The 25,812-nt window shown below is 51.2% G+C and overlaps 2 protein-coding genes across 3 annotated transcripts; one reads left to right on the top strand and one right to left on the bottom strand.

The window, feature by feature from the left end:
• The first annotated feature begins 1,552 nt into the window (after positions 1–1,552).
• On the top strand, positions 1,553–10,084 carry LOC106494855 (malignant fibrous histiocytoma-amplified sequence 1-like). The gene is made up of 10 exons (XM_067295334.1): positions 1,553–2,442; positions 3,083–3,374; positions 4,619–4,805; positions 6,048–6,238; positions 6,342–6,829; positions 7,633–7,790; positions 8,367–8,526; positions 9,025–9,095; positions 9,510–9,616; positions 9,966–10,084. Exons 1-10 carry the CDS (start codon positions 1,553–1,555, stop codon positions 9,981–9,983), a joined length of 2,562 nt encoding a protein of 853 aa, XP_067151435.1. The 3' UTR covers positions 9,984–10,084.
• Positions 10,085–10,478: 394 nt separating this feature from the next.
• On the bottom strand, positions 10,479–13,697 carry IRF7 (interferon regulatory factor 7). Of its 2 annotated transcripts, XM_067295500.1 has the most exons (6): positions 13,610–13,697; positions 13,336–13,498; positions 12,585–13,239; positions 11,949–12,326; positions 11,574–11,692; positions 10,479–11,437 (listed from the first exon to the last, which is right to left on the bottom strand). In XM_067295500.1, exons 1-6 carry the CDS (start codon positions 13,621–13,623, stop codon positions 11,291–11,293), a joined length of 1,476 nt encoding a protein of 491 aa, XP_067151601.1. In that variant the 5' UTR covers positions 13,624–13,697; the 3' UTR covers positions 10,479–11,290. The 2 variants fall into 2 exon arrangements, with proteins under 2 accessions (XP_067151601.1, XP_067151600.1); XM_067295499.1 differs by having other exon boundaries at positions 12,585–13,498.
• Between the last annotated feature and the right edge of the window lie 12,115 nt (positions 13,698–25,812).

The raw sequence follows: 25,812 nt of genomic DNA on the forward strand, positions 1-25,812 counted from the left end.
GGTAGGAGAGGCTTAGCTTGCCCACAACAGGGATTCAGAAATAGTTAGATAACTATGCATTTTAACTTTTTCTGCTAAACAAGTGTAGGAAAAGAAAGTGCAAATACTGGAGAGCATGAAGAGGAACAGTTCCTAAGTCCTCCAAATTACAGGCAGCTGGAAATAAGAGGCTGGGATCACTCTGTCTCAGTACTTATGTAGTGAGTTAGACTTTGATTTCTGGCCAGAGGTGCTTGGGTGGTTGGGGAGCTGCCCTGAGGATGGATGGATGGATGGATGGAGAAAGAGAGGGTGGGGTTGCCAGGGCAGGCCTCCAGAGGCGGGGAGAGAGATGAGGAAGCAAAAGGAGGAGGCCGAGTGAACCGGAGGATCTGGTGCTGCGCTGCAGAGCCATGGCCCAGCCCCGAGCCTGTGAGTAGCTGCCCCTGGCTCTTTCTGCTGCACGTGGGGCCCCAGTTCAGAGCTGCGGTGGGAGCCCTTTGGCTCCTCTTTCTGAAGGAGAGAGAGAGAAGAGAGCAGCATGTTTAGGAGAGGGTAAAATCTTTCTTTCCTAGGAGGCTCGGTGCCTGTTCCAGGTTTATGTGGTGATGCTGAAAGCTGATGAGTTGCTCCTGAGTGTGGAGCCTTGCGCAAGGAGATACCACATGTGGTGTCACTTGGCAAGGAAGTGAAACGAGGGGAAGGAAAGAGAGGGAAGAAAGCTCAACTTTATTTTATTTTAGTGTCCCCCCCTCCCCAATCTCTTCTTGCATGTAAATCTCTCTGCTCTGAATACCATCTCTTTGGGGCTGGTCTGGCTTCACCAGCCATGCGCGATTCTCTTTTCCTGCTTCGTTCCCGTATGGAACCCTGGTGTCCTCCTGATATACTTGCTGACCTCCTCAGGCTGGCAGTAGCTCCTCAGAGACCTATAGCGTGCATCTAGAGGATGAGGATGTGAGAGAGGGAAGTGCCTGAACTCAACAGCCCTGTCTCATGTGCTGCGGTCTGGACCCTGGGAGTGGGTGGCAGCACAAGGACTGGCTCGGCGAGTTACTCAGAACTGCTCTGCCCTGTCAGCCCCGGGCTGGGAGTGAAAAACTGCTGTCCTCAGATGAGATGTGTCTGCTGCTGGAGCTTTCACAGTGTTTTAATGAGAAATAAGCTGATAACGTGGCCCCTGGGTTACTGCTCAAAATCTGATGGGCGCTGTTTCCCCTACTGCTCCCAGTGTCCTCAGTCCCAGCCAAGATAGCCAAGATCATCTTGCCTCTGCTTTTGTTTGCTCTCCTGAGAGAGCACAGGAGCTGTTCAAACAGCAGTCTGAGCCCCAAGCTGCGGCTGTGCTGTTGAAACAGCTCCTCTGTTTGGCCTCTGTTTTTTCTTGCTGAGCTTTTTTCTTGCTGGGCTTTCTCTCACTGGGCAAAACGATCTGAAAATTGTGATGAGCTCAAGCTCTCAAAGGAACCAGCGGTCTGCAGTCGTAAGGGTGTAAGTCTCTCTCCCAGCAGGCAAGAAAGCAGGCCGATGGCCGAGCACGTGGTGCATGGTCCTTAACCACCTTTCCTGTCCCATGCGTCCAGGTCAGGAGCAGGAGGAGGGTTTGCGTGAAGTGACTCTCTCTACCCAGAGGCTGCGAGTGCTGCCTTCAGCAGTCCTGAGCAACCCCACGCTGGAGAGTCTTGACCTCGACAGGAACAAACTCAAACACATCACTGGCATTTCTAAGCTTTGCAACTTGAAGAAGTTGATACTATCCAAGAATGAGATTGTGGACTTTCCAGATGAAATCCAGAGCCTGGTCTATTTAGAGAAACTTGAACTGAATCAGAACCAAATCCGGGTCATTCCAGAGGGGATTTTCTCCCATCTCTCCAGGCTCAAACACTTGCGGCTGAACAACAACCGCCTCTGTGCTCTCCCCAGGGACCTGGCAGCGTGTCAAGGCAGCCTCCAGTATCTCAACCTGTCCAACAACTTGTTTCGAACCTTCCCCCAGCCTGTCCTGCAGCTGACAAATTTACAAGAGCTCCACGTGCAGAATAATGCCCTTCGCCAGCTCCCCAAGGAGCTGTTTCAGGGGCAGTCCCTGAAAATGTTCAAGGCCAATGGGAACCCGCTCAAGGAGCCACCCAGTGAAGTGTGCGCTGGTGGCCTCCAGCAGATACTGAATTACTTCACGCAGCTGCAAGACTGTTCGGGGCAGGAGGACAGGAGGGTCAAGACCATGTTCCTGGGGGCTTCACTGGCAGGAAAATCCACCATTTGCAAAAGCCTGAAGCAGGGGCAAACCAAACTGGTGCCTGAGGAAGAGCGAACGGTTGGGATCGAGATCAGCGAGTTTCGGATCGAGGACTTCACTTTTCTCTTCTGGGACTTTGCTGGCCAGCTGGAGTATTACATGACTCACCATGTATTCATCACCCCACAGGCACTTGTCATCCTTGTCATCAATCTCCATATGTAAGTACTGTGCAGGTTTGAGTTCACAGTGGGTGGGAGAAGAAAAACGAGTCTGGGTTGGAGACGCTTCCCTCTGCTCTGGATCAGTGCCCTTTCCATGAGACCTTGATGCCTGTTCTTTTCTCCACTGGAGTAACTAACTCCCCCTCTTCCGCTTCTTGGAGGTGACGCTTTTTCTTAAACCATTAGATCGGTCGTTATCTTGCCTAAGCCCTCTGTTTTGGGAGGTTAGGGAAGTATTGACTTGTTATATGAGAATTTACTCCAATCTAAACAGTCCCCACCTCTGCTTTCTGCATTGAAAATACCTCTACAAGCCCTCGCTTCTCTTCTAGTGATCCCTGAAAGCACAGGGAGCATCAGGCTTGGGCTTTTTGATACAGAGGGATGCTCTCATCCACAGCAGAGGGGATGAGACTGCCCCCAGCTTTAGTCAACTTAGCTTATGGAGAGGAAACTGGTAGCCGGGGGTTGGATATGGCCCGTGGCAACATTTAGGAGATCTGGGCTCTTCTCTAGTCAATTCCTGGGTCAACACAGGGCACTTCATTAGGCTTGCGCTGGTGGGAGCTGGCTGAAGACTCAGAGGAGAGACGATGAATTTGGTGGGATTTTTTTTTTTTCCCTGATCCCTCCCCAGGTACCAAACTAATGACGATACCTTCAAGGACCTTGTGGGTTTCTGGATCAACAACCTGTCCATGCGAGTGCCAAACTCGGTGGTGCTCCCTGTGGGAACCCACACTGACTGTTGCCAGGAGGGGGAAGTGGAGGAGAAGAGGCGCGACATCATGTTCAAGATTACAGCCATGCTGGAGGAGAGGAAGAGCAACCTCTCTCACTTCATCAACAACCTGGAAGACAGCGAGGAGCCCGAATTTTACGTGGACCAGTGGGAGAGGCTGAAGGAGATGGAGAATTGCACATTAACGGTAGGGCTGAGGTTGTCATAGATTTGCTGCAGCTATAAGGGAGCTGAGCAAGCTCTCAGGGTTTGGGTTTGCCTTCTTAGGTGGGTTTAGCTGGGTGGCTGAAGCCACGATGGTTCCTCGCTGTCTGCTTTCATCTCTAGCAGTAGCTGCTGCCCCTGCTGCTGTGGCAGCAGAACGGTGCCCATTCCCAGGCTGTTGTGGTTCAGAGCCTGGTGTGTTAACGGCGACAGTCACCTGTTGCTAATGCGTCAGGCTGTTGCCTGCAGCAGCTCGCGTGGCTGGGGTGGAAGTGGTAACTGCCCTCAGGTGGGTGCACAAACAGCAGGGCAGTAACTCCTGGTGGTTCCCCGTCACTTCTTTGTGACGGGCTATCTCTGGTTGTGGCTTGTAGCCAATGCCTAGGGAGAGGTATGTTTTATTTGATTGTTTGGGTGTGTGGGAGGGGGTTGTTTTGTTTTGTTTTATTTTCTTTCACAAATCTGCAGTGTTCCATTTTTGGTTTCCTGAGGCATTTAGCCTCCTGAAGTCCTGTGTCAGGGAGTTAGGCAAATTAACTGCTTGTTATGTGAGGAAACATCTCCTTTGGTTCTTCAAAGCAGAGAAATATTAACAAGAAATTTCTCTTGCAAGCCCCACGGTGCGGGTAGCTGCCTTTCTGTGGACTGTGCCAGGGAGTTAGAGACACGAGGAGGTGCCCTTCCCATGGTGGGGATGCAGCGTCCAACTGGATGTGTCTCTGAGCGGGCTGCTCCCCATCCCTGCTTCCCGCTAGTCAATTATTGTGGAATCGCAGAGCAGCCCTGGTGGGACGGGACTTTAGGAGGTGTCTGGGCCAACCTTCTGCTCTGAGGTGGGTCAGTGGTGAATTCAGACCAGGAAGCTCAGAGCTTTGCCTGGTCAGGTCTCGAAAACGTCCGAGGATGCAGACGGCACAGCCTCGCTGGGCGACCTGTTCCGCTGCATGGCTTACCTCATGGGGAAAATGGTTTCCTTATGTCGAGTTAGATATCTGCTGTTTTACGTATGATCTTTGGCTCTCATCGTCCTGCCGTGTGCTTCCATAAAGAGCCTTGCTCCATCTTCTCAGTAATCTCTTAAGTACCAGGAGGCTGCTGCTAGTGCCCCCCCTTCACCTCGCAGGTAAAAAAAAGCCTCCTTACTTCAACTTCTCCTCCAGCACCCTGACCATCGTGGAGGCCTCTGCTGGACTCGCTTTTGGTAGGCACGCGCTTTCTCTATTCCAGATTTTAAACTTAGTTCCCATCAACTGCACTGATCACCGTGATATCAAAAAGCTCGAAGCCATCATTCTGGAGCACGTGAAAAATGAAGAGCTCTTTCCTGAGGTTGTCCGAGTGCTGCCCCCCGTCTACAGGCAAGTGGAAGCCGCGATTGTGGATGTCGCGCAGAGCGAGGAGATGGCAGATCACGGTGAGAAGGCAGCGCCTTCCTCGTCCCCCGCACCTTCCTGCAGGGGCCTTGCTGTCCCGCTGGTGAGAGAGGCTGTCTCTGCTTTCTGTACCTGCTGGCCCCTATTGCCTAGAGGGGGAGTAACCGTTGAAGAACTTGCAGCGTTATTGCTGGAGTAGTCCCATTACCTGGCTCTAGTTGTGCTGTTTGCGTCCTGAGTTGCAAGCAAAGTCTGTCTGGAGCCAGCTGGGAAAGGCTGACATCAGGGCTGGTTCAGAGCTCCTAGGCAAGGTGGTACCTGGGGGTGAGCTGCTACGGTTGCTTTTACGTGGTTTCAGAGCACCCAAAGGGCCTGCAGGCCCGGTGTCCTGTCTGACTGGTATTATTGAGCATCTGCCCCAAAGGCAGATGTCTAGGGAAAAGTATAAAGAAAGGACAAGTGTTTGTTCACCAGAAGGCTCTGCCAGCATCTGGCAATCTGTGGCTCGGCGTGCCCTGGGCTGGCAGATGCACACGGTTGTCCGTACATTTCTTTTCATTAACTCTTGTTCTTTCTCCCCTTGGCCTTGTATAAACGTTTAAAATCCATAGTGTCCTGCAGCAGGGAGCTCCACAGCTTTAGTGCATGTTGTGAGAAGCAATGCTTCTGTTTAGTTTCTAAACCTGTGTCCTGCTAACCTTATTTAATGCCCCCACCAGGCTCTGGCTGGCTCCTCTGTCTCTCCTGTGACTTAACGGGCAGCCTTGCCTCTTCGCTTACATACCTAAAGCAGGTGATATGAACACCACCAGAACCTGGTGCTCTCTCTGGCTCCCTTGGCTGCTGCAGGACCAGAGGGAGCAAAGCAAGCTCTTTTCTCCCAGGGGGAAAAGCCTAACTATTTAATTCCAGATATAGTTGCCTGTCTCCGTATGTTCTCTGCATGACTAATGACAATTTGACGTTTAACTTGCAGTCGAAGGTCTTCTAGTTAGAAACAAACCTACACTTTGAAACACTGAAGAAAGTATTAGCCTTGTTTTTCAGAAGCTCTCCTGAGGTTCTAGCAAGCCGTCAGCAGCCTTGCTACAGTGGGACAGCTGAGGGTGGGCAAAGTGTTTTGGGGCACAGCCACTGAGCACCGCTCTGGTCCTGGCTGCTACCCTAGAGACAGCATGGTCTATTTGACATTCAGTATTGCTCGTGTTCGTTGTCTCTGTAAAGTATCTGCCTTTGACTGATGGCTTAGGAGATGTGGTTTGAGTTCCTGTGCCTCCCTCCAGGCATGATGGACCTCCAGTACCTCCTCAGCAAACTCTCCCATCGAGAGCATCTGGCCAACCTGGGCAGAGAACTTCTCCAGGATATCTTGCGGTACCTCCACCGCATCGGGCTTATCATATGGTATGAGGAAATCAAGCATCTGGAAAACACGGTCTTTCTCCAGCCTACCTTCCTTATAACTATGTTCAAGGTGAGTGTGGGTCTTCTCTGCGTGGCCCAAGTCGTAGACAGTGCCTGCAGTTTTGCTGTGCTCCTCTCACTGCAGCCCCTTCTCTCCCTTTCTTTCCACCCAGCTCCTTGTAAGGTACCGCCTAGTCCAGCAGCTTGAGAGCATCTCTGTGGACACGCTCATAGGGGAACACTCTACCATCAGGGACAGGTCCAACTGGGTGTGGACCTTCAAGTCGAAGGCGATGCTGTGCCACCGGGCAGTGCGTGCTTTGGTCAAGTACCAGCTCTATTCGAAAGGGATGCAGGACATCTTTGAGGAAATAATGGGACACGAGCCCCACGGAAGGAGAGGGAAACTGTTTAGCCTCCTGGAGCACTTTGAGATCTGCCTGGAAGTGAGGAAAGCTGAAGCTCTCAACCCAGAGGCCAGTGAGTTTGTGCCTGGGAAGCCATGGGAGACAGCACGAGGCCATGGGGAGTCCTGGTACTTGTTCCCAACCTACCTGAACCAGACTGAAGAGGTTTCTGAGGTGTGGGGAGGAGATCACCCTGAGGACCTCCATATCCGGGCCTATTTCTCACCTGAAATACCTGAGGGCTTCTTTCAGAGGTAAGCAATAGTTTCTAGCTTGTGCTGAGGTTGTGTGCTGTTCACCAGCTGGTCTGTTTGGGGATTGCTTGACACAGAGCTGGTCTGATTGTCTGCAAACCCTCAGCTGTTGAGAGAACCTATCAGTTTGGGCACTAGGCTGGGACTCAAGAGACCGGGGGTGGCTTTTCAGCTGTGCCATGGTCTTGTGGGGCTCTGGACAAATCCTTTCAATATTCACTGCCTGCACATGAACAAAGATAATACTCTTGTGTTTCACGTTTCACCTGAGGTGGGTTTTTTGGCAGGGATTGGACCACAGGGTTAGCCTCTTAGTGCAGTTGGGAGAGGTCTCTCAGGCCCACCACAGCAGATAATTGAGGATGGTCAGGTTTCTACTGGCATTGTGACTAGTTCCATTTCTGGACAGTCTCCTGCCTCTGTGGGGTTCTTCTCTTGGCTTGTGTTCAGAATTCATCTGATGGCCAAATCTGGAAGCAGCTCTTGGCTTAAGAAAGAGGCTTTTGACTGTTGTCTTTTGGAGAGCATGGAAGTGGGTATTGGGAATCACGTGGCCTGACTCCTACTCTAGCACTAGCCTTAGGAATCTAGTGAATTTGCTGTAACAGCTAATTGTGGGCCTGATGTTTAGCCTTAGCTCCTGCTGCTTGAGCAGTCAGTAGGAGAGATTCTTCCTTCAGCTTCCACATTTGTTTCAGCTGAAATTGGTTTCATATTTTGAATTCCACCCAGTGCCACGCTTAATGTTGGAGATAATGGGGGAGGGAGGAGGGTGGTTAAATCCGTGGGCGATCTCCTTGCAGGTTCCTGGTGAAAGCTTGCTCCTTCTACTCCACACACTGGGTGGCCAAGGTGACCTGCCTGCTCATATGCAATGGCAAACCCTTGCTGATCAAAGAGAATAACCAGAGGGCCTACAGCTACCTAGAGCTCCGGTGCAGAAAGCCAGCAGAAAGGATGGGTAAGAATCCTTGTCCTTGCGTTGCACCCTAGCTGCCTTCTGCGTACACGCGCTGCGCTTGTTTTGTGGCTCCCAACCACGTGTCTCTCCTTAGCCCTCCCCACCTCCACTGCTCTGGGTAAAGTTTCCCAGAAGCTTCTGCAGCACGCCCTAGTCTGGCCAGGGTCCTCTGAAGCATCAGCAGTTCAGCTGAACCTCCCCCTTTCTCCCTGTAACTTGTTCACGGTTCCACTCTCGAGGTATCAAATGAAAGTGGAAAGACAAATACTTATTTCTCATGAAGCAAATAGGTCAGTCTCTCTCTGATCCCTAAGGGTCCCGGAAGAGTCCATGTCTCCAACTCCAAGTAATAGGCAAAAACACCATATGAGTTGAGGATCTCTCTTTCAGTTCAAATTTTCAGTTGCCCTGGGCCTCGGTTAGCACGAGAGACCTAGTTGCTACAACCACTCTTTGCGCGGTCTGATGCAGGCAGGCTGCAAGCGACTCTTGCATCACCCTTTGCCGGCAGCCAGGCCACCTCCCAGGCAGCTGGGGTGGGCATGAGTCACCACGACTTTCTCCTCCTGTCTGCAGAATTTCGGTCTGCCTGGGACTTCCTCATAGCCATCGTGTTCATCAGCCAGAAGCTTTCGGAGCAGTGGCCAGGGCTGCATGTCTGTGTGAAGACACCTTGCCGAACTGCTGGGTGTCCCGCGGAGCTTATGTGGCCGGACATGGATGGCAAAAACATTGTGTACGTACGTCCTGTGGCCCTCGAAGCAGAGGGCTGGCACCCAGTGGTTGTTATTGCAATGCCAGTGGGACTGATGGGCTTTTAAAAGCCATGTGAGAATAGTTGCAATACTTGCCAGACCCTGTACTGTCCTTCTGAATGTGGCAGTCTGTGTCCCTTGTGGTAATGGTTCACTGCATTTAATCATACGGGACATCTGAGCAAGGTAAAAAAGCTGAAAAAAGTTGAAAGTTGGTGCTTAGGCATAAGGCACGTAATGTCCTCACTGACCCCGTGCCAGGGACTGGGCAGTGCCTGATCTCCCTGATTTCCCACCTGACTTGGGCGCAGGGATGTGGGTAACTCGGCAGCCCTCCCTCCAGCTGGCCCCTCTGAACGCGGTGTCTTAAGTCAGTATGGAAAGATGGAGCCTTTTCAGTAATTTTGGCATCATCTTCTAAGGCAAGTGTTGAGGGCAGATCTTGCTCATTCTTCTTCTGTGGTCTCTTTCCTTCCAAGGACGAAGGAAGAAGTTAAAACTTGTGGAACATGCGGTCATCGGTTTCGAGCAGAACTGCTCTTACCCAGAGGTGAGGCCAACGTTTGTGGGTTTGGGCTGTAAGATAGCTAGGGGTGGTGGACAAAAAGTCACTCCTGTGTCCCGTGTGTGGGAAGGGCAGATCCACAGAGGGGTTAAACCAAAGGAGGAGTAAGGGATTAAATGGGAAGGGAGGTTGGGAGGCACAGAGAGGAATGGGCACCTCTTATCTCCCACTCTAAGGGGAGTCTGGGGTGGGAAGCTGGTGTCTGGTCCCCTACTGCAAGCAATAACTGCTCTGGAAGAACTTGGAGTATTCCTCTCTCTCTGTGGGATCAAAGTGGCTGATTTTTGCTGGCCTGTTACCAGTGAGCTTTCCTGGCTTCTCGAGGGGGAAAATATCTGCTGGGTTTTAGCAGAGCGAGGTTGCTTGACAGCGGATATTCCTCCCTTTCTCCTTGCGCAGTGCCCGAGCAGCCGGAGGCTCTCCCAGCGCAGCCCCCCGTTCACTATTATGTCACCAGCTATGGGACCGCGACCTTCGGGCCCAGCCACGTCCACGTAAACCGCCAGGTAAGGCAGCTGCGGCTTGGCGCTTGCTGTTTCGCAGGTGGCGGTGCGTCCCCAGGGTGCAGCCCCTGTCTCTCCCCATGCGCGTCAGCGCCGCGCCGACAGCCGGGCTCGTGGCACGCGTCCTCTTTCCCCTCACTCCCGAAATGAGGGGGTGCAGCCGCTTCCAGCCCCCGGGACGCGTTGGCTCAGCCGCCTTTGGACTGGTTCTAGTTATGCCCCCCGGTTTGGACTGGGCTCTGGTTATGAAGGTCTCGCTTGAGAAACAGACCCCTGCAATGCTTCGCGGTGATTAGTTAGCCCTGAGCTCTCTGGTGCGCTTTGTAGCCTAGTTATCGTCTTACTTTTTCAGAACATCTCAAGTGAGTAACTGGGCCAACAAGGAGGCACTTGTGGAAGAAGAGGTTTTTTTAGCCAAAGCCAAGCTGTCTTCAATGTGCTTTGCCTCCTGGTCTATAAGTTCTGTTTGCAATAAATACCTCGGTAATGCATGGAAAGTCACTTTCTTTACTCAGCTGTCAGGGGAAGGAAGGGGGAGAATGTGCTTATTACTGCTTTGGTGCCAGCCAGGTGCCAGCAAGAGCAGGAGTAGAGAGCTCCTCTCCCAGCACTAGCCTTGCTCTGTCCTGCCCCAGTGTTCCCAGTGTCTTTGGAGGGGTCGGCGGTCTCAGATGGTGGGGTCCTGACCTGCTGCTGGGGGGCCAGGTGCCCAGGCAAGGGGTGGGTATGTGCTCATCCTCGCAAAGGAAGAACTCAGGCTACTTTAGAGAGGATCAAGGTGAGCACCGGCAAAAGATACATAGCAGTAGACAGGATGTGTTTATATATATATTTATATTTATTTATTTATTTATTTAAATGCATGAAACTTAAGAAAATAACTCTGTAAATGACTACTTTCTATGCAAAAATGCATGTTAACAGTTAACAGTCTGCCACAGGCTGAGCCTTGCTCCCTTCACCAAGGCCAGGACTTTGCCTGCTTGTCGTAGCCCGGTGGGGCGCTGTCAGCCCCCGGCTCTAGGAAGACCTGCTTCCCGGGCACCGGTCCCTGTCCCTCCCCCCGCCGTGGGTCTCCTTCCTCCCCATGCCCGCAGATGGTCGAAGGACTGGCAGGAACCGTGACTGCTCGCTCTCGGAAAAAGGACAGGTCGCTTCTGGGACCGGCTGCCGACGTGACCAGGTTTGAACGGCCCCCGGCCCGCGGGGGCTCCTCCTCCGCCAGGCGTCCCCGTGCCGTTAGGCTTGGCGTTCATCCCGCACTGGCGACTGCTGCCGGAAGCGCACATTTGGGAGCCGAGCAATGATTTGGCAGCAGCTCGTTCCCCCCCGTTGCTGTGCAATGGTAAAATGGGTCCGTCTTTGCCTGTCACGTCAGCGTGAGCGGGGCAAGCAGCCACGGGTGAGTCCGGTGCGGGCTGGAGCTTTGCCGCAGGCGGGAGCTGGTCCGTGGGTCTGGTCCTGCCTTGCTGGTGGTGAGAGCCTCCCCGGGTGTAGTGTAGGTGGGCGCAGGTGGTTCGGGGGTCTCGGAGCCAGCACGGGTCTCGCTGCAATGCTCCTGCAAACGGGAAGCGAGGGAGCCACCTGCGTGGAGGGCCAAGCGGAGGCGGTGACTTGCCCCCGGTCCTCCAAAAGTACCGAACCCGGCGCCCGGCTCGCGGCAGCTCCTGCTGGCACTCAGTCCAGCTGCATGTTGTACTGCTCGATGAGCTCGAAGAGGCTGAAGGAGTCGGAGAGCTGCAGGCTCAGGCTGCCGCTGTTGAGGGAGGAGGCGCCCTCCCGCAGCACGTGCTCGTACCAGTACTCGCAGAACTTGGGCACCAGCTGCAAAAGCAAAAGACGCAGCATTTCGGGCAGCTGCCGCGTGCCCTGCCACGCCAACGGCTCCCTGTGCGGGCACGCGAGCCCTGCTGAGCAGAGGGGCTCAGCGGTTCATTTAGGAGGGGAGAGGTTTCCTCACCTTCACCAGGATGAGCTTGGACTCCTTGGGCTTGGCCTTGGAGAAGCGCTGCCCGAAGCAGAGGAAGATGGTGAAGTCAGGTGAGCGCTCCCGGCGGTAGTCTCGGAAATCCCTCAGCTCTGCGAGAGGAATTTTTAGTGAGTGAGGCTGGGAGAGAGGAGTGTTGAGGGGGCACAGAGGGGCTGGGAGGTTTTGGATGGAGCAAGTTCTCGAGTCTGCTCCACCCGAGGGAAAGAGGGACCTGGAGTCACCGCTGTGGCCCAGCCTGCCCTTTCCCACCATCCCATCCTCCCTTGGAGGCTGGTGGCCACGTCTGGGTGGCCACTGTACCCCACCAGGACTTTGGTCCCCCGCGCCAAGCACTGGGCTGCGTACCCGTGCAGAACTCCTTGAAGTCGAAGATCTCCGTCTCTTGGTCGCGGCACAGCAGTTTGGGCGAGAGGTTGCCGACGTCCAGCTGCCTGGACAGGGCCCAGAAGACCTTGCACTTCTTCAGGCGCTGGGCGTAGATCTTGTTGTCGCGCTGCTCCAGCAGGAGCCCGGTGTTTTGCAGCAGCTCCTCGGTGAAGCGGCGCTGCTTCTGGTCGGCCAGGCTGGCGGGGCTGGGGAACTGCACCAGCCACGTGAGGTCCAGGGGGATGGCAGGGTCAACGGTCTGGTACGCCAGCAGGCACCGGCTGCTGCCCACCTCCTCGTGGTGGAAGAGCTTCCCACGGTAGAAGATGCTGATGTCCAGGTTGGGAGGGATGCCACCTGCAGGTGACAGTGAGGAAGGCTTTGCCAGTGCTTTGGACCTCACCGTGACTCCAGCCCCGCTCCCACGGGTCTTGCTTGCTGCCTGTGTCCTTGGCCAGCACGATGCCCCCCGAGCTGGGGTCCCACCACCGGTGTGGTGAACCCAGCGCCCCCGCGAGAACCAGGTAAGGGTGCGTGGCGCGCTGGAGCGGAGAAGGGCCCAAAAAACCTTTTAGACCCCAAAAGCAGCTTGGGGGGCCACCGCGGGGCACTGACCTGCGTTCCCCTGCAGCAGCGCCGCCTCCGGAGCCGCTGGGCAGGGGGCGGCCGGCGGCACCAGCCCCACGTCCGGGGCCGCTGCCGGCGCCTCCCAGGGGCTCTCGGTGTAGAGCAGCACGTCGCCCGCCACGCTTTGTGCCTCCAGGAGCCCGGCAGCATCCGCGGGGCCGGGCGCCTCCTGCCCGTAGAGGCCGTCCGCCCAGGCCGGCAGCTGGTGGCCGAGGTCGCACTGCTGCATCACCCACTGCAGCGCGTCCAGCGCGGCCCCGTCGCCCGGCTCTGCTTCGACGCCGAGGCCGTCGGCATGGGGGCAGGCGTCGGGAGGCCCCGCGGCCCCCGCTGTCGGCGGGGTGTTTCCCAGCGACAGGTCTCGGAAGTCGAACTCCAGCTGCGGCGTCGGGGTCGGCCAGCGCGGCGGGGCAGCCAGCGGGGCGGCGCGGTGGCGGCCGCCATCCTCGGGCGCCGGGTTTCCCGCGCCCCGCCGAGCCTCGCCGGCGACACCGTAGACCTTGTGGGGGTCGTCGCCGCTCTTGGAGCGGTCGTCCAGCAGCACGAACATGCGGGTGCTCCGCAGGGCGCAGCGGAAGTTGGTTTTCCAGCGGGCCGGGTCCTCCCGCTCCGCCTGGTAGCGGCCGCTGGCTTTGGCCCAGTCCTGGGGGGGCGGCGGGGGCGGCGTTAGCGCGGCTGCGCGGGGGAGAGGGGCGCACGCGGCCGCATCATCCCGCGGGGCGTCCGGGGGGAGCCCTACCTTGAAGATCTGGAGGTCGCTGCTGCAGACGTCCTTCCTGGCGTTGTGCTTCCAGGGCACGCGGAAAGCGGTGCGGGTGCCGTCGAGCCAGCGCAGGCCCCCGTACGCCCCGCTGCTCACCGCCTGCAGCAGCCAGGGCCCAAAGCGCAGCGGCGGCGCCGGCCTGCGCGGGGCGGCCCGTCAGTGCCCCGGCGGGCCCCCTTGCCCGGCCTTACTCCGCGCCGCCCTCCTCCTCCTCCTCCTCCTCCCCCCCCCCCCCCCGCCCCGTCCTTACCCCTCGCTCTCCATCGCCAGCGACGGGGGCCGATGCCGGCGGCGCCGCGGGGTTTTGCTGGGGCTCCTGCCCACGGCGGCTCCTTATAGCGGGGCCGGAGGCGGCCCAGCTTGGCTCGGCCTCCCGGCTCCGGCAGCGCCTTTCCTGGAAACCACGTGCGCCTGCTGAAAGTGAAAGGGCCATTTCTGGCTCCTGCTGCAACACCGAAACAAGTAATTGGGAAAAAAAAAAGAAAAGAAAAAAAAGGGCAGGCAGAGGTGGCAGGGAGCCGCCACGGCTCCGGGCATCCGGCTTCGGGCAATCAAATCCGCCCGGCAGCGTGGAAATGAGCCCGGCGCCCCCCCGCCCAGCCCAGCGTGACCTCGCGCACATCCGTGTTTAAGGCAGGATGCCCGTAGCGGGGAGAGGGGCCGCGAGGGGCCGCGGCGGCGTTGCAGCCCCGGGCACCTGTCCCGGGTTGGCCGCCCGCGGCCTTGAGCGGGGCGAAACCGCCCCGTTTCGGTTGGCACCGCTCTGCGCGTGGGAGGGCGGGAGCCTGCGCCGCAACAAATAGCAACGAGGGTAATTAGAGAAGAAAAAAGAAAGGAGGGGGGGAGAGAAAAGAGGGGGGAAAGGGGGAAAAAAGGGGGGAAAAGGGGAAAAAAGGAAAAAAAGGGGAAAAAAGTGGGGGAAAAAAAGCGAGCCCTTTTGCAAAAGCCGAAAGCGGGGTGGCAGGGCCTGGCCAAGGTGGTGGCAAGGCAGGGCAGCGCGGCTGCGTGGGGCTTTCCTGGGCTCCTGGTGCCTGGGAACCCCCCTGCCCTTTTTATATATATATATATATATATATATATATATATATATATATATATATATATATAATATATATATATATATAAAATATATTTTTAAACCTTTCCTTCTTCTTTTTAGGCCTTTTACTTTCCATCAGAAATTACCCGCCGTCCCGAGGAAACACGCCCGCGAGCGAGTGAATCCCCGCGCGCGGGAAAGAGGAAGCACCGCGCGCGGGCCGGGGGCTGCAGCTGCTTTCCGGTAACTCGCTCTCGCTTCTCCGGGGCCGCCGGCGCTGGCGGGGGGGGGGAGCCACCGCGGTGCGGCGCTTCCCCAAAAACGGGCAGCGCCTGTGCAAGCGCGAGGCTCCGGCGGCGCGGAGGGGAAGCGGCGCCGGGACGGGCAGAGCCGCTCGGAGGCGACGCGCCGGCACGTGCCCCCTCGGCTTTCCCTGGGGCGCTCGAGCTTTTACTGGGGGGGTGTTGAGACAAAAAAAAAACAAAAATAACCAAAAAACCCCCCAAACCCGAGATTCGCTGGAGTTTTGCGAACGGGCCAGTGCTCGCCCTGGGGCTCGGGCGGGCGGAGGGTGCTGGCGACCCGGGGGGCGAAGCTTGCGGCTCTCGGTCTCTTTTCCCCTTGCCGCCTCCCGCTGGGCAGGAAATCCGCCCCTTGCTCTCTGGGAAGCGCTGCCGGCGGCTTTCGCGGAGCGCCTCCGCGGTGTGCCGGGAGATTTCCCTCGCCCTTCGAGGAAATTCCCCCCGCTCCTTCGCCACGGTTGAAGCCCGAACGGGCAGCGCGGAGGCCAAACGGACTCGGATGCCAAAAGGCTTTAATCTCGGCTCTACGGGCGATTTTATGGATTTCCAGGCTTCCCCGTCTCGCTGTGGCCGGGCGGAGCAGCCGCGCGGGTCTCGATGGGCCCCATTGCGCCCGTGTGGGGTTTTTCTTTAGGAAACCATCCCCTTTGCTTTCCAGGATTTCCCCCCGTTGCTTTCCAGGAAATGTTCTTGCTTCCTAGCAAATATTCCCCTTGCTTTCCAGGCAACGTCTCCCTTGGTTTTTAGCAATCCTACCTGTTGCTTTGCAGGAATTGCCCACTTCCAGGAAACTTCCCCTTTGCTTTCCCAGAGCTTTCACCATTGCTTCCTAGGATTTTCTCCCTTGCTTTCTAGGCATTTTTCTCCTCTGCATTCCAGGAGTTTTCCCCCATTCCTTTCGGAGAAGCGGCCCGTGTTATTTCCTATGAACACCTCCACTGCCTTTTAGGAAATTTCCCTGTTGATTTCCAGGAAACTTCTCTTTCACTCCCTAGGAAATTACAGTTTTTTCCTAGGAAACTACAGGGTTTTTTTTCTAGGAAATATCTCCTTTATTTCTAGGAATTTTCCCCATTTGCACTTCAGGACTTCCTCCAGGGTTTGCCAAGAAAGTTTATTGTTGCTTTCCAGGAGTTTTTACCCTGCCGCTCTAGGCCCTGCCTTGCTCGCTCTCCAGGAAGCGTACGCCTTTGGTTTCGGGATTCCCATATTGCTTTCTAGGAATTATCCCTACCGCTTCCCAGGAAAACTGCCCCTTCGCCTCCTGGGCGCTTTCTCGCTTGCTTTCTAGGAAATTTCCCCCTTGGTTTGCAGCAATGCTCCGAGGAATTGCGCTCTGGGAATCGCCGCCGCTGCTTCCTAGGAAATCGCTGCACTTTCTGGGCAATGTCCCCGCTGCTTTCTAGGAAATGTCCCCTCGCTGGCTGGGAAGTTCCCCCCCCCTTCCGCTTCCTAGGAATTTTGCCCTTCCTGCTTTTCAGGAAACAGCTTCTCTTTGTGGGAGGTTTTCCTTTTTGCTTCCTAGGAATTCCCCCCCCCCTTTTTTTTTGGTTTCTAGGAATCCCCCTCTCCCATTTTGCTTTCTAGCAATGTCTCCCCTCCCCCCCCCTTTTTTTTTGCTTTCTGTGTATCCCCCCCTCTTTTTTCCCTTTCCAGGAATCTTCCATTTTTGCTTTCCAGGAAATAGCTTCACTTTCTGGGAGATGTCCTGCTTTGCTTTCTAGGGATTTTTCTCATTTTATTTATTTATGCTTTCTAGGAATCTCCTCCCCTTTTTTCCTTTCCTTTCCAGGAATCCCCCCCTTTTTTTTTTTGCTTTCTAGGAATTTTCTCCCTTTTTTAATGTTCTAGGAATCCCTCCTTTTTTTTTTTTTTTTTTTTGCTTTCTAGGAAATTCTCCCCTTTCTTTTTGCTATCCAGGAATTGTCCCTGCCTCTTTTTTTTTTTTTTTTTAGGGTTGTCTAGGAAATGTTTTCCCCTTTTTTGCTTTCTAGGAATTCCCCCCCTTTTTTTTGCTTTTTAGGAATCCCCCTCCTTTTTTCCTTCTTTTTTTTTTTTTTTTTTTTGGTTTCTAGGAATTTTATCCCTTCTTTTGCTTTCTAGGAAATTTTCCTTTTTTGTCTTTTTCCTTTCTAGTCCCCCTCCCTTTGTTTTTGCTTTCTAGGAAATTTTCCACCTTTTTTGGGGGGGCTTTTTAGGAATTTTTTTCCCTTTTTTTGCTTTCTAGGAATTCCCCTCCTTTTTTATTTTTCTTTTTCTTTGCTTTCTAGGAATTTTTCCTCTTCTTTTCCTCTCTGCTTTCTAGGAATTTTTCCTCCCCCCTTCTAGGACTCCCCCTTTTTTTTTTTTTGCTTTCTAGGAATTCCCCCCCTCTTTTTTTTTTTGCTTTCTAGGAAATTTTTCCCCTTTTTGCTTTCTAGGAATTTTCCTTTTTCTTTTTGCTTTCTAGGAATTTTTCCACTTTTTTTTTTTTTTTTTTGCTTTCCAGGAATTTTTTCTTTTCTTTTTTTTTTTTTTTTTTTTTGCTTTCTAGGAATTTTCCTTTTTTCTTTTTGCTTTCTAGGAATTTTTCCTCCCTTTATTGCTTTCTAGGAATTTCCCCTCTTTTTTTTTTTTTTTTGCTTTCTAGGATTTTTTTCCCTTTTTTTTGCTTTCTAGGAATTTCCCCCTTTTTTTTGCTTTCTAAGAAATTTTCCACCCTTTTTTTGCTTTCTAGGAATTTTCCTTTTTCTTTTTTGCTTTATAGGAAATCCCCCCCCCTTTTTTGCTTTCTAGGAAATTTTCCCTTTTTTTTTTTTGCTTTCTAGGAATTTTTCCTCCTTTTTTGCTTTCTAGGAATTTTCCTTTTTCTTTTTGCTTTATAGTTTTTTTGCTTTCTAGGAATTTTTCCTCCCTTTTTTGCTTTCTAGGAATTTTCCTTTTTTTTTTTTTTTTTTTGCTTTCTAGGAATTTTTTTCCCTTTTTTTTGCTTTCTAGGAATTTTTCCTCCTTTTTTGATTTCTAGGAATTTTCCTTTTTTTTTTTCTTTTGCTTTCTAGGAATTTTTTTCCTTTTTTTGCTTTCTAGGAATTTTTCCTCCTTTTTTGCTTTCTAGGAATTTTCCTTTTTCTTTTGGCTTTATAGGATTTTTTTCCTTTTTTGGCTTTCTAGGATTTTTTTTTCCTTTTTTTGCTTTCTAGGAATTTTCCCTTTTACCCCTCTTTTTTTTTTTTTTGGCTTTCTAGGAATTTTTCAACTTTTTTTGCTTTCTAGGATTTTTTTTCCCTCTTTTTTGCTTTCTTGGAAATTTTCCACTTTTTTTGCTTTCTAGAAATTTTTTTCCCCTTTTTTGCTTTCTAGGAAATTTTCTTTTTTTTTTTGCTTTCTAGAAATCTTTTTCCTTTTTTTTGCTTTCTAGGATTTTTTTGCTTTCTAGTAATTTTTCCTTTTTTTTGCTTTCTAGGAATTCTCCTTTTTTTTTTTTTTTTTTTTTTTGCTTTATAGGAATTTTTTCTTTTTGCTTTCTAGGAAATTTTTCCCCTTTTTTTGCTTTCTAGGAATTTTCCTTTTTTCTCTTTGCTTTATAGGAGTTTTTTGCTTTCTAGGAATTTTTTCCCTTTTTTGCTTTCTAGGAATTTCCCCCCTTTTTTTTTGCTTTCTAAGAAATTTTCCACTTTTTTTTTGTTTTCTAGGAATCTTCCTTTTTCTTTTTGCTTTATAGGAATTTTTTCCCCTTTTTTGCTTTCTAGGAAATTTTCCCCTTTTTTTTGCTTTCTAGGAATTTTTCCTCCTTTTTTGCTTTCTAGGAATTTTTCCTTTTTCTTTTTTGCTTTATAGGATTTTTTTCTTTTTTTTGCTTTCTAGGAATTTTTCCTCCCTTTTTTACTTTCTAGGAATTTTCCTTTTTCTTTTGGCTTTATAGGATTTTTTTCCTTTTTTTTTTTTTTTTTTGCTTTCTAGGATTTTTTTTTTCCTTTTTTTGCTTTCTAGGAATTTTCCCTTTCCCCCCCTTTTTTTTTTGCTTTCTAGGAATTTTTCTTTTTTTTTTTGCTTTCTAGGAATTTTTCAACTTTTTTTGCTTTCTAGGATTTTTTTCCTTTGTTTTGCTTTCTAGGAATTTTTTCACTTTTTTTTGCTTTCTAGGAATTTCCCCCCCCCCTTTTTTGCTTTCTAGGAAATTTTCCCTTTTTTTTGCTTTCTAGGAATCTTTTTTCCTTTTTTTGCTTCTAGGTTTTTTTTGCTTTCTAGTAATTTTTTCTTTTTTTTGCTTTCTAGGAATTCTCCTTTTTTTTTTGCTTTATAGGAATTTTTTCTTTTTGCTTTCTAGGAATTTTTTCCTTTTTTTAACTTTCTAGGAATTTTTCCTCCTTTTTTGCTTTCTAGGAATTTTTCTTTTTCTTTTTGCTTTCTAGATTTTTTTCCCCTTTATTTGCTTTCTAAGAATTTTATTCCTTTTTTTCACTTTCTAGGAATTTTTTGCTTTCTGGAAATTTTTCCTCCTTTTTTTGCTTTCTAGGAATTTTCCTTTTTTTTTTTTCCTTTATAGGAATTTTTTCTTTTTGCTTTCTAGGAAATTTTCCCCTTTTTTGCTTTCTAGGAATTTTCCTTTTTCTTTTTTTGCTTTCTAGATTTTTTTTTCCCCTTTTGCTTTCTAGGATTTTTTTCCCTTTTTATGCTTTCTAGGAAATTTTCCCCTTTTTTGCTTTCTAGGGATTTTCCCTTTTTTTGCTTTCTAGGGATTTTCCTTTTTTCTTTTTGCTTTCTAGGAATTTTTCCTCCCTTTTTTGCTTTCTAGGAATTTCCCCCCCCTTTTTTTTTTTTTTCTTTCTATGAATTTTCCTTTTTCTCTTTGCTTTATAGGAGTTTTTTTTTCTTTCTAGGAATTTTTTCCCTTTTTTTGCTTTCTAGGAATCTTTTTTCCCTTTTTTTGCTTTCTAGGAATTTTCCTTTTTCTTTTTGCTTTACAGGATTTTTTTTCCTTATTTTTGCTTTCTAGAAAATTTTCCCTTTTTTTGCTTTCTAGGAATTTCCCACTTTTTTTGCTTTCTAGGAAATTCCCCCCCTTTTTGCTTTCTAGGAAATTTCTTTCCTTTTTTTTTTTTTTTTTTTTTTTGCTTTCTAGGAAATTTTTTTCCCTTTTTGCTTTCTAGGAATTTTCCATTTTCTTTTTGCTTTCTAGGAATTTTTTTTCCCCTTTTTTGCTCTCTAGGAATTTTTCCCCTTTTTTTTTTGCTCTCTAGGAATTTTTTCCCCTTTTTTCCCTAGGAATTCCCCTCCTTTTTTCTTTTTAGAAAGCAAAAAAGGGGGGGAAATTCCTAGAAAGCAAAAAGGAGAGATGACAATTCCTATAAAACAAAAGGAAAAAAGGAAAATTCCTAGAAAGCAAAAAAAAAAAGGAGAAAAGGAGGGAATTCCTAGAAAGCAAAAAAGTGGAAAAATTCCTAGAAAGCAAAAAAAAAAAGGGGGGGGGACACTAGAAAACAAAAAGAAAAAGGAAATATTCCCAGAAAGCAAAAAAAAAGGGGGGGAATTCCTAGAAAGCAAAAAAGGAGGAAAAAATTCCTAGAAAGCAAAAAAAAAGGTGGGGGGGAGGAAATTCCTAGAAAGCAAAAAGTGGGAAATTCGGGGGGGGGAGCAAATTCCTAGAAAGCAAAAAAAAAGGGGGGGGGAATTCCTAGAAAGCAAAAAGAAGGGGAATTCCTAGAAAGCAAAAAAAAATCCTAGAAAGCAAAAAGGGAAAAAAGGAAAAAATTTCCAAGAAAGCAAAAAAGGGGGGAATTCCTAGAAAGTAAAAGGAAAGGCAAAGGAAAGGCAAAGGAAAGGCAAAGGAAAGGCAAAGGAAAGGCAAAGGAAAGGCAAAGGAAAGGCAAAGGAAAAATCTTAGAAAGCAAAAAAAAAGGGGAGGAATTGCTAGAAAGCAAAAAGAAGGGGGAACTTCCTAGAAAGAAAAAAGAAAAAGAAAAGGGGGGAATTCCTAAAAAGCAAAAAAGAAAGGAGGAGGGAATTCCTAGAAAGAAAAAAAAAGTGAAAAAGGGTGGTAGGAAATTCCTGGAAAGGAAAGAAAGTGAGAAAATTCCTAGAAAGCAAAAAAAAAGGGGGGGATTCATGGAAAGCAAAAAAAGAAAAGGGAGAAAATTCCTGGAAAGCAAAGAAAAAAAGGGGAGGAGAGTCCTAGAAAGCAAAAAAAAGGAAAAAATCCTAGAAAGCAAAAAAAAAAGGAATGCGTAGAAAGCATGAAAGGGAGGAAATTCCTAGAAAGCAAAAAAAAAAATTTTTAACCCTTTTTTGCTTTCTAGGAATTTCCCCTTTTTGCTTTCCAGGCAATGTCGGTCTTATTTTTGAAGAAATTTCACTTTTGCTTTCCAGGTAATTTCCCTTGTCGTTTAGGAATTTCCCCCTTCCTTTCTAAGAATTTTCCTCCTCTGTTTTCTAGCCCCTCTCCCTCTGAATTTCTAGGAAATTCCTCCATTTTTTCCTAAGAAGTCCCTCGTGCTTTCCTGGCTATTTCCCCCCCTCTGCTGTCTAAGGCTTTTTCCCTTTTTGCTTGCCAGGAAATTTCCCATTGACTTCCCGGCTGTTTTGCTGAGCCCTTCCCAACCTGGTAAAAGCACAGCTACTGCCCAGCAGGGCGTCTTCGTGCTCTGTTTGGAGCCCCTCTGCTTTCCCTCCCTCTCTCCCAAGCCGCTCCTCCAGGTGCCTGCTCGGTGCTGCGGGTCTTTCCTCTTGGTCTTCCTAGTCTCATTCCTGCACGCTTGGACGACCTTCCTCTAATGCTCCCAGGCAGCCTGTCCCTGCTTCCGTCTTCTGTGCACTTCCTCCTTCTGTCTGAGTTTTGCCAGGAGCTCCTTGTTCATCCATGCAGGTCTCCTGGCCCCTTTGCTCGGCTGCTTGCTCATTGGGATGCACCGCTCTTGAGCGTGGAGGAGGTGATCCTTGAATATCGACCAGCTCTCTTGGACCCCTCTTCCTTCTGCAGCCTATCCCATGGGATTCTTCCAAGAAGGTCCCTGAAGAGGTCAGTTTGCTCTCTTGCAGTCCAGTGTTGTGATCATATTTTTGCCCTGCTTTCTCCTTGCAGGATCCTCAACTCCACCATCTCATGGTCACTGCAGCCAAGGCTGCCCCCAACCTTCAGATCTCCAACCAGTCCTTCCTTGTTTATTAGTACGAGGTCCAGCAGCGCACCTCTCCTCATTGGCTCCTCCACCACCTGTGTCTGAAAGTTATCATCATCGATGCTCTCCAGGAACCTCCTGGACTGCTTGTGCCTTGCTGTGTTGTTCCCCCCAGCAGATATCACGGTGGCTGAAGTCCCCCATGAGAACCAGGGCCTGTGATCATGAGGCTACTTCCAGCTGTCTGTAGAAGTCCTCATCTGCTTCCTCTTCCTGATCAGGTGGCCTGCAGCAAACACCCACAACAGTGTCACCCACGTTAGTCTGCCCCTTAATCCTTACCCATAAGCTCTCAACCCACCCATCATGCACCCCTAGGCAGAGCTCAATACATTCCAGTTGCTCTCTCACATAAAGGGTGACACTCTCTCCTCACCCTCCTGGCCTGGCCTGGCCTTCCTAAAGAGCATGTAGCCATCCCTGGCAACATTCCAGCCATGCGAGCTATCCCACCATGTCTCTAACCACAATGAGATCATAGCCCTGTGACTGCACACAGATCTAATTCCTCCTGTTTATTCCCCGTGCTACATGCATTTGTGTGCTGGCACTTCGGAGAAGTATTCGAGCATGCCGATTTCCCGGGAGGGGTGCAAGAGGTTTCCCCCTAGTCTTGCCTTGCAGTTACTTCCCTGGCTGCCTGCAATTGCTGGAGATATCCCCACTTAAGCCCTGTTTTGCTGACTGCATCGTCTCTATAACTCTCCCCTTACCCCGTCTTTCCTAGTTTAAAGCCCTTCTTACCAGGTTGGCCAGCCTGTTGGCAAAGACGCGTGCTCCATTTAGTCAGGTGGATCCCATCTCTCCCAATCAGTTGTTGATCTTCAAACTGGGTCCCATGATCATAGAAACCAAAACCCTGTTGCCAACACCAGTGGCACAGCCAGTTATTTACCTGGAGTATCCATCTACTTCTCCTTCCATCCTTCCCCCTCACTGGCAGGACTGAGGAGAAAACAACCTGGGCCCCCACACCCTTGACCACCATTCCCAGAGCTCTGAAATCATGTTTGATACTTTCCAAGTTGCCCTTGGCAGTATCATTGGTGCCCATGTGGAAGAGCAGCAGTGGGTAGTAGTCAGACAGGTGGACAAGCCTCAGCAGTCTTTCCAAGACATCTCACATCTGAGCCCCTGGCAGGCAGCAAACCTCTCTAGACAACAGGCCAGGTCAGCAAATAGGTGCCTCCGTCCCCTGCAGCAGGGAGTCACCCACAACAATCACTCACCACTTCTTCCAGGTGTTCCTGCACAGCACAGAGTCCATCAGCCCAGTTGCTTCACTTGAAGCCATGCTCAGCTCCTCCTCAGCTTGGAGAGCACTGAACCCATTCATCAGCTGCAGGGTTTCAGGAGGAGCAAAAGCCTTACTTTTCATACGAGAAGTGACCAGTTTCCAGCCTTCATCTTCTACAAAGTTATGGCTAACTTCAACATGGCACAGAGCCTGCCTGCACCTCCACTGCTATGGGAGGTTGAGACTCTTGAAGCTCTAGGGTCTCTGACAATATCCTATTTCTCGCTCTTCTCAGATACTACGCAGCCTGCTTACCTTCTCCCGTGACTCCTTTACCTGGTGACACGGCTCATCACCAACAGCACACCTTCTGCGGAAAAGTTGATTGTCAGCCCCAGGCGCACGGAGCGACCCCAGGCACTCCCTGCAGCCCGAGACCTGCAGAGCTGCATCTGCTGTCAGAAGGTCTGTCTAGGTGGAAGCCTCCGACATGGCAGAGGCAGCGACTCCAACAGCTGCTGGAGAAAGCACTCTGCACCATGTCATAACCATAGTCAGGAAGGATACGGTCCTAAGACTGGAGAAGGCAGTTCCTCTTTGCACTCTTCTGCATGAACTGCACTCTAGGCCTGGCTCTTATATAGCCTCTCCCTAGCGCTGACTAACAGGGTGCTTCAACCACCCTAAACAAGGGTCAGCTGGAACAAAAGCCCCAACTCCCTCTGATCAGGGGCCACCAACAAAGCTTGTTAGCAGCAGCTATACCTAGCTAGAGCCTCCCAGGAGACACTAGGGCCTCCTTTAACTGTCCTTGCCTAGCTCTCCTTACCTGTCCGCAGCAAGCACCCTCTCATTCCTCAGAGGGTCTCTAGAAAGCCCCCCCCAGCTTCCAACAAAGGTCTCAGAGGGTCTAAGCAGAGCCAAGAAACTGCTGCGCAAACTGCTTGCATCTGTTTGCTGGCTGTTAGCTGCGCTCAACCATCGAGGGCATGACAGGCCCAAGGGTCTTGGACACCGAGGTGGTTGCCCACATGATGGAGGTGGTCTTGAGAGACCTTGAGCTGGACAGGGTCAGCAGCTTGCAGCCGCATTGCCCTGCGCTCGTGCCCTCTGGGCTCTGAGCCCCCTGAGCAGAGGCCATGGCTCTCAGGCACCCAACAGCCTTTGAGGCCAGCAAAGAGCGATGGGGAGGAAGCAGTTCTCCATGGCCCCTGGGGCAATTACTACACTCCCATAGTGGCCCTGCTCTCACCTGTGTCCCCTCCTGGTGCCACAGGTGGTGATCAGCATCCACAAGAACCTGATGGGCATCAGTGAGGCATCGCTCCAGGCCGTCTGGAACAGGACCCTTTTCCAGATGGCCTGCTTGGCCCCTGATCAGGTGGTCGAGGGCCTGCTGAACACCTCCCTGCTGTGTGACAGGTACAGGGCCTGCCAGCCTGGAGGACAGCTCTGGAGCTCTGGGGCTATCGCAGGCCAAAGCAGCCCCCCTGACAGCGTGCTCTGGGTCTGTAGTGTTGCCGGGGCCATGCGGAGGACCCTGGTCCCCAAGCGCTGCCCTGCAGAGGAGGTGCTGAAGGAGCAACTCTCTTGGCTGTGGGACCAGCCACTGCTCAGGCGGGACAGCTTCATGCCAAAGCATAGCTACATCCTTCCGCTGTGAGTTTCCAGGCGAGGCCTCACTCAGCCCTGCCCAGGGCTGCACAGCCTGGCCAGAGCAGGCTGCGTGGCCTGGGGCTGGGAGCCCAGGTCCACCTGCCACTCCAGGACCATCCCTCCAGCCCAGGAAGGCTTGTTTGCTGGTGTTACAGACAGGAGCCTTGGCTTGCCTTGGCATGGCTTGCCTTGCCTTGGCTTCGGTGATCTCTCTGCGAGACCCGTCTCTGGGTGTTTTCTGCAGGCAATCAGGGTCCTGAACATGATCCTCCTGCTCAAATGATGCAGGAATACCAGGAAAAATGTGGAGGACACACACTAACCTACAAGATTACACTCTGTGCCCCCAAGGAGCAGCTGCTTGTCCACATGGAGGGGGACATCGCGATGAGCATCCTGTCGCACTACAGAACCAGCTGCCAGGTGGCAGCTCTGGGTGCAAGAGGTCAGAGATGTCCATGTACCACCAGCTCCAGAGCCTGCTCAGAGTTAGGGCTTCCTGACCTGCATTGTCTCTTTCTAAAGAGCCCCTGAGGAACGATTTGAGTCTCCAGTTCCAAACCCATGCCTGTATCCCTTCTGCATATCCCCGGGTACATGCTGTTGTAATCATTGGTGCTGTTTTTTGGGGGTGGTGGTGTTTCTTTTTTTCCTCCTGAAACTCTTCTGACGCTAAGGAAAGGAAAAGAGATTTCTTTGCTCTGAAATAGATGCCGAGGTGAGGTCAGTTGGGCTCCTGGAGAGTGCAGTCTCCTTGTGATGTGCTTTGAGGCTAGATCCTCCCCTTGCAGCCCTCTTGGCCCTCTGAACAGTTCCTCAGCCATTCAGCTGTGTTTTGCTCTCTTGGGACTCAGCACTCCAAGCTCAAGCTTCCCCCGATCCGAAGCATCGCTGAGGTCAGCTGTGACATCCAGAGCTGGGTGACTTCCAAAGCTTTGAGCTCTCCTACAGACAGGAGCTGCTTGAGACCCTGCTGATGAGCGTCCCGGAGCTGGGCTGGTCCTGTAGGAGAGTTTGGGGCTCTGAGGCTGATTTCCTTTTTAAAAAAGGCATCTTATGACCACG

This window comes from Apteryx mantelli, chromosome 4, assembly GCF_036417845.1.
Source record: "Apteryx mantelli isolate bAptMan1 chromosome 4, bAptMan1.hap1, whole genome shotgun sequence".
In the NCBI taxonomy this organism is placed as follows: Eukaryota; Metazoa; Chordata; class Aves; order Apterygiformes; family Apterygidae; genus Apteryx; species Apteryx mantelli.

Excerpts from the sequence above, each read along its gene's own strand:
- LOC106494855 (XM_067295334.1), top strand. The coding sequence starts at position 1,553 with ATGCGTCCAGGTCAGGAGCAGGAGGAGGGTTTGCGTGAAGTGACTCTC. Across the intron at positions 6,239-6,341 it reads TCCTTATAACTATGTTCAAG|CTCCTTGTAAGGTACCGCCT; the intron begins GTGAGTGTGGGT and ends CTTTCCACCCAG. Across the intron at positions 6,830-7,632 it reads CCTGAGGGCTTCTTTCAGAG|GTTCCTGGTGAAAGCTTGCT; the intron begins GTAAGCAATAGT and ends ATCTCCTTGCAG.
- IRF7 (XM_067295499.1), bottom strand. Across the intron at positions 12,327-12,584 it reads GCTGCTGCAGGGGAACGCAG|GTGGCATCCCTCCCAACCTG; the intron begins GTCAGTGCCCCG and ends TGTCACCTGCAG. Across the intron at positions 11,693-11,948 it reads CTTCAAGGAGTTCTGCACGG|AGCTGAGGGATTTCCGAGAC; the intron begins GTACGCAGCCCA and ends TTCCTCTCGCAG.